The sequence below is a fragment of the Sesamum indicum genome, linkage group LG9 (genome assembly GCF_026168435.1).
Source record: "Sesamum indicum cultivar Baizhima isolate 11 linkage group LG9, ASM2616843v1, whole genome shotgun sequence".
NCBI lineage: Eukaryota > Viridiplantae > Streptophyta > Magnoliopsida > Lamiales > Pedaliaceae > Sesamum > Sesamum indicum.
Window position 1 is genome coordinate 23848129 of NC_142665.1, and position 6813 is coordinate 23854941.

At 38.7% G+C, this 6813-nt stretch overlaps 1 protein-coding gene across 3 annotated transcripts; it reads left to right on the plus strand.

The window, feature by feature from the left end:
• Positions 1 to 463: 463 nt before the first annotated feature.
• ABO1 (IKI3 family protein) lies at positions 464 to 6177 on the plus strand. Of its 3 annotated transcripts, XM_011100819.3 has the most exons (5): positions 465 to 799; positions 1409 to 1742; positions 2393 to 5453; positions 5540 to 5632; positions 5731 to 6177. In XM_011100819.3, exons 1-5 carry the CDS (start codon positions 635 to 637, stop codon positions 6038 to 6040), a joined length of 3963 nt encoding a protein of 1320 aa, XP_011099121.1. In that variant the 5' UTR covers positions 465 to 634; the 3' UTR covers positions 6041 to 6177. The 3 variants fall into 3 exon arrangements, with proteins under 3 accessions (XP_020554642.1, XP_011099121.1, XP_020554643.1); XM_020698983.2 differs by lacking the exon at positions 1409 to 1742 and having other exon boundaries at positions 464 to 799; XM_020698984.2 differs by lacking the exon at positions 465 to 799 and having other exon boundaries at positions 1598 to 1738.
• Positions 6178 to 6813: the final 636 nt, after the last annotated feature.

Genomic DNA, 6813 nt, shown 5'->3' on the forward strand with positions numbered 1-6813 from the left:
ACCTCCACATTCACAAACGACGATTAATAAACCATGACACTAATTTTTTGAAAGCCATACCCTTCAACTTGCCAAAATTGACATTAACTAATAATCTTAATTTCTTTCTTTTTTTAATATAATAAATTAATTTATATATTTAAAACGTAAAAATAATTATTATATACAAACATAAATAACGTAGTACAACCACTACTTTCTTCTGCATTCCTATATGGTTCAATAACACATTGCACACAATGGATTAAATATGACAATTTTTTTTTATATATAGTCGCAATCTTTTAATTAAATTAATAAAGATGACAAATATATCAACATAAATAAAAAGTATATAATATTAAATAATATAAGACATAGTTCCACAAACCAAACTATGTATGTATATCTGTACCATTTAAACCCTTGCTTATCTATTGTTTGTTGTTATTAAATTTTTGGGGGTATTTGGAAAAGATAAAAGTAGAAAAAAAGATATTACTGGAGCATTTACAAACAACCCTAATTATAAGAAACTGGTTGGGCTCCCGCCTCACTCACACTCTGTTTCCGGCACCGTTTCTCCTCCATCCCACTCCCCTTTTCTTCTCATGTTTCACTAGTTTTGACAAGGAAACGATCGGGGTGGTTGAACATGAATAATCTGAAGTTGTCCTGGGAGGTATGGTCGGAGGTTCAGCTGCAGAGGGAGAATGGAGAAGAATTTCTCCGGTTTTCTGCTGTGGACATGGAGCGCAACCGCCTCTTCTTTGCTTCCTCCGCCAACTTCGTGTACGCCACGCAACTACCTTCGCCTCAAGTAAGACATATGTTGTTGTTCGATTCTTTTTGCATACTTACTTCTGTTTTGCGATTTATATGCTCACTTACATCTTTACTTTTATTTTGAATTTATAATCACGTGGTCATATTAATTGCATCCTCCACATTTCAGGTCTAGTTTACTAGGGTTTCTATGTGATTCGTTGACTAGCCGAGTAAGGTGTTAAGAAAACTAGCTGATATTGGAGCATATGAATGTAGTGAATGAAGTGTTTTCCTTTTTGTTAGAAGTTGTAGTTTCTATTATTAACTGGTAATCACGGGAGTGGGAAGTGATTGACATGCTGCCAGGAGTCACATTAGAGTTCAATTGACGATGAAATTATCATATTGAATCTTTTTTCTGACGGGAAACCAAAAAATTGTCTGGGTTGATAAAACACGATGATAAGAAAAACTGACAATGCTTAATAAATATTCAAATATGGTGAAAACATCAGAGCCTCAACTTCCAAAATGTCAACATACTTTTCAAATATGTGCTCTTGACAACAAAATAATATTCACTGGATGTGTAAGCACCAAATTCTCTCCACCACACCACCTGTTTTCTTTCTTTTGAGAATACACGTCTTGTTCGGAACAGATTGACGGAGCATGGAATAAGACCTTGCCGCCTGCTTCAGCTCACCCGATTGATTTGGAAACTGGAGATTTTATTACTTCTTTGGAATATCTCATGGAAAAGGAATCCTTAATCATCGGAACTTCGCAAGGACTTCTCTTACTTTATTCAGTGGAGGATAATACAACAGAGATTGTTGGTCGGGTCGAAGGTGGTGTCTGGTGCATTTCACCAAGTCCTGATGGAGATCTACTTGCTATGATCACTGGTTTTGGTCAGGTTCTAGTTATGAATCTTGATTGGGATCTATTATACGAGATGCCACTTGATGATTTGCCTGAAGATGCTGACGTACGTAAGGACTTGTTGCCATATTCTTCATTTAAAAGTTGATCTATATCAAGGCCATTATAAGCTGCTTTCATGTTTTACTTTGACATCAATCCTACCTTTGCCTGTATAGTCCTCTTGAAGCTAAAGTTATTTATAACATAATGCCAAACTCACACACTTATGGTTACTATTATATTAAAGGTACGGATCATAACCAGCAATTGTGAATAGAATTTGGTTTATTATATCACTACAGAATTCATGAATTAAATGAAACATATGATGACTTTCAAGTGATAAAGATGCTAGCGATGTGATTTTGGGGGAAGGACTAGATGAGAGAAGATGTACAGAAAAAGTTTGACATGGTGAGTATGAACTTGCCACTCTCATTCTAGTTGGTGGATATTGAAGGGCATATGTCTTGAGATAGAGAGAGATGAATTAGTTGAATGAGAATGTGACGACATACTTAGGCAGAGAAAATTATAGTTCACCATAGTTTCAGTGATGACGGTCTTCAAGCTTTTATCACTTGACATGCTACTGTTGGCAGAATAAACAGAACATTTCCTGTATAAAGATTAATTTTGATGCTAAATCCTCTTGATGTTATAATTGGATTTTTTTATTTTAAATTGTTATAAATTGATTCATTCAACCATGTTTCAGATGAATCAGTGCCATCTGCTGATCATTCCTTTGAGGCTTCCATTTCATGGAGAGGTGATGGGAAATTTTTTGCGTCATTGAGCAAGGTGCATGATTCCTTTCCCATGCGTAAGAAGCTTAAAGTTTGGGAACGTGATTCAGGGGCTCTCCACTCTGTCTCAGAACCGAAGCCTTTCATGGGATCAATAGTGGACTGGACCCAGAGTGGAGCAAAAATTGCTGTTGTCTATGATCAAAAGGAAAAAAAGCAATGTCCATCTGTAGTTTTATTTGAGAAGAATGGTCTAGAGAGAAGCTCATTCAGTATCAATGAGGGAATGGATGTGACCTTAGAATTTCTAAAGTTCAACTGTAACTCGGATCTTCTTGCTGCTGTTGTCAGAGGCGAAACGTTTGACACCCTCAAGATATGGTACTTTAGTAATAACCACTGGTACTTAAAGCAAGAGATCAGATATTCGAAGGAGGATGGCATAAGATTTATGTGGGATCCCACTAGACCATTAAAGTTGATTTGTTGGACTCTTGGTGGCCGAATTATAACTCACAAGTTTGTCTGGGTTACAGCTGTAACGGACAACTCAATAGCATTTGTCATCGATGGCTCAAAGATATTGGTAACCCCCTTTTCTTTGTCCTTGATCCCCCCTCCTCTGTTCTTTTTTGACTTAGAATTTCATTGTGCGGTTCGGGATATGGCCTTTTGTTCTAAAATTTCCCAAAATCAACTGGCTGTATCTCTGTCAGATGGAAGTTTGTGTATTGTGGAGCTTCCTCTGCTTGATCAGTGGGATGAGCTGGAAGGCCAGACATTTAAAGTTGAGGCTTTGTATCCTGGTAGAGACCATGGGTCTTTGCTACATCTTGCTTGGTTAAATTCACATGTGCTTCTTAGTGTGTCTCATTTCAGTTTTGCTCATAGTAATTGCAGTAAGGGAACATCCCTTGATGGGGATGTGCGTTCAGGATATTACCTGCAGGAAACTGAGATAAGATGTTCTGAAGATCGGATTCCTGGTTCAGTGACATGCTCAGGATGGCATGCAGAAATTTTTCATCAGCTTTATCTTGAAGGGGTGGTAATTGGTATTGCACCTAACCCGCTTACTAAGTATTCTGCATTTCTTCAGTTTGATGGTGGAAAAATATTCGAGTATATGTCAAAGTTGGCTTTGAACAAGGTTGTTGACCTTCAGAGATGTGATGACATGTTTTTCCTATCATCCTGCCCATGGATGAATGTTGCCCCAGTTAGAGCCTATGCGAAAGAAAAGCCGTTGCTTTTTGGGCTTGACGACAATGGAAGACTACAACTTGGGGGAAGGATATTGTGTAACAACTGCAATAGTTTTTCTTTTTATTCAAACTCTGGTGAGGGGATGATGACGCATTTGGTGATTGCAACTAAACAGGATTTACTGTTTATTGTTGATATGGGTGATATTTTGCACGAGCAACTGGAACAGTATGAGAATTTCCTTCCTGTTGTTGTCAAGAATAAGAAGGGAGACACTGAAAGTATTTTTATTAATCTATGGGAAAAGGGGGCCCAGATAATTGGAGTTCTCCATGGAGATGAGTCTGCTATCATACTACAAACACCTCGAGGTAATCTAGAATGTGTGTATCCCAGGAAATTAGTGCTCACTTCAATCGTCAATGCTCTGGTTCAAGGGCGGTTTAGAGATGCCTTGCTGATGGTAAGGAGGCATAGGATTGATTTCAATGTCATTGTTGACCATTGTGGTTGGCAAGCCTTTATCGAATCAGCTGCGGACTTTGTCAGACAGGTTAACAATCTGAGCTACATCACTGAGTTTGTTTGTGCCATGAAACATGAAGATATTATGGAGACACTGTATAAAAACTATACATCTTTACCTTGCATAAAGGGCAATAAAAATATTAGACAGCGAGAACCAAAGAGTACCAATGGTGATAACAAAGTATATTCTGTCCTGCTGGCGATACGGAAGGCTCTTCAGGAGCAAATTGAGGAAACTCCTGCCAGGGAGCTTTGCATTCTGACTACTTTGGCTAAAAGTAGTCCCCCAGCTCTGGAGGAGGCTTTGAGGAGAATAAAGGTCATTCGAGAAACAGAGCTGTCTACAGCTGCTGATCCACAGGCATCTTATCCTTCTTCCGAGGAATCGTTGAAGCATTTGTTGTGGCTTTGTGATTCTGAGGCAGTGTTTGAAGCTGCTTTAGGCCTTTATGATTTAAATCTCGCTGCAATTGTTGCATTAAATTCACAAAGGGATCCAAAAGAATTTCTGCCACTTCTTCAAGAATTGGAACGCATGCCAACACTTTTGATGCAGTACAACATTGACCTTAAATTACAAAGGTATGAAAGTGCTCTGAGGCACATCGTTTCTGCAGGAGACCCTTATTATGAAGATTGCATGAACCTGATGAACAAAGTTCCGGAACTTTATCCATTGGGACTTCAGTTGATTGTTGATCCTCGTAAGAGACAGCAAGTTCTTGAAGCATGGGGAGATCATCTTAATGCCACAAAATGCTTCGAGGATGCGGCTACCACTTATTTGTGTTGCTTTTGTTTGGAAAAGGCATTAAAGGCTTATCGTGCTTGTGGTAATTGGATGGGGGTTCTGACGGTTGCTGGCCTTATCAACCTTGGGAAGGATGATCTTTTGCAGCTGGCACGTGAACTTTCTGAGGAACTTCAGGCCCTTGGTAAACCAGGAGATGCTGCAAAAATACTCTTGGAGTATTGTGGTGATGTTGACAATGCAATTAGCCTCTTGGTGGATGCAAGGGATTGGGAAGAGGCTCTGAGGATTGCTTTCTTGCACAGAAGAGAAGACCTGGTTTTAGCAGTGAAAAATGCCTCTCTAGAGTGTTCAAGCATGCTTAATGGGGAATACAATGAAGGGGTGGAAAAAGTTGGCAAGTACTTGACCCGCTACCTAGCGGTTCGCCAAAGAAGATTATTACTCGCTGCAGCACTTAAATCAGATGAGCAACCTCATCTTGATGATGAAACTGCTTCACAGGCTAGCAGTAATTTTAGTGGAATGAGTGCTTACACCACAGGGTATGTTTCTATAGCGTCCAAAACAGAGTCTTTCTGTGCTGTATATGTAGAAATAACTGTTTGATATTGCTTCCTATTATGAACAGAACGAGAAAAGGTTCAAGTGCTTCAACCTCCTTCAGCACATCCACTAAGGGTAGAGGTCGACAACGAAACAGAGGGAAAATTAGAGCTGGAAGGTGAAGTATTTTATGCAACTACAGTGTATCATCTTAGTTCTCTATATATAGTCTCTTAAGCATTCTCATGTGCGACACAATTTGTTGTCTGTGTACAGCCCTGATGAGGAGATGGCTCTAGTAGAGCACTTGAAGGGGATGTCTCTCACTGAAGGAGCAAAATCTGAGCTCAAAACTTTGTTAATTTCTCTGGTAATGCTAAGGGAGGAAGACGCCGCCAGAAAGTTGCAACGGACAGCTGAGAAGTTCCAGCTCTCTCAAATGGCAGCAGTAAAGTTAGCAGAGGATGCAATGACAACTGACAAAATCGACGAGCATGCCTTCACTTTGGATCGATACGTTGAAAACCTAGGAAAGGAAGTGCAGAATTCAGATGCATTCTCTTGGCAGTCAAAAGTCTTGGCGTGATGCTGCTATGTTTAATTTTATCGTATCTGATAATGAGTCTAGTTGGAAGATTGCATAGGAATGTTGAGACCAAGGCTAGCTGACTGATTTTGTTCCGTTCTTATGACATTTACGAATAGAATTCTGTTTCAAGAGAATTTAGTATTTCTTGGAAATGTGTTATAATGAAATCGCGGCCCACACTATACTAATGGGTACAAACTTATCATATGCCAGGCCAAGCCCAGTGTCCATTAGTGGGCTTCAGCCCATACTAGAATGGGCTTATGGCCGTATTAGTTTTCTTTTTTGGTCCTATCTACTTTCTTAATCTCTCTCTAATATCATTTCTAATTTCTGCTTAAAGAATAAAGCATCTTTCTTAAACTAACTATCAATAGCAAAAGATTAGAGCTAAGTGGTAGTAGAGGAATTTGCATTCATTCTAATGAGACATGTACGCCAATAAAGCACTAATATTCCCCCCACACTCCAAACTAATTGATTAGTACATTTATTAGTTTCTATTTTAATTTTATTTTTGTCGATCAATACTTGAAGAACATTAGATTAGGGTATGATTGGGTCAACAATTTTATACAAGTCCGAAAAATAGCAAAAGTATGTGAAGAGTTTCTCACATGACCAACTTTTTCCCAAATTAAATTATTATGGAGATAGTAAGCAACCCAAAGTAGACTACTCAATTTAAGCTACAAGTTAATAATAGCACCATACTATTTTACTTGTTTAAATTGAATACCATGTATCCCTTGATGTGGTCCAAATTCTCA

Excerpts from the sequence above, each read along its gene's own strand:
- ABO1 (XM_011100819.3), top strand. The coding sequence starts at position 635 with ATGAATAATCTGAAGTTGTCCTGGGAGGTATGGTCGGAGGTTCAGCTG. Across the intron at positions 1,743-2,392 it reads GCCTGAAGATGCTGACGTAC|ATGAATCAGTGCCATCTGCT; the intron begins GTAAGGACTTGT and ends ACCATGTTTCAG. Across the intron at positions 5,454-5,539 it reads ATGAGTGCTTACACCACAGG|AACGAGAAAAGGTTCAAGTG; the intron begins GTATGTTTCTAT and ends TATTATGAACAG.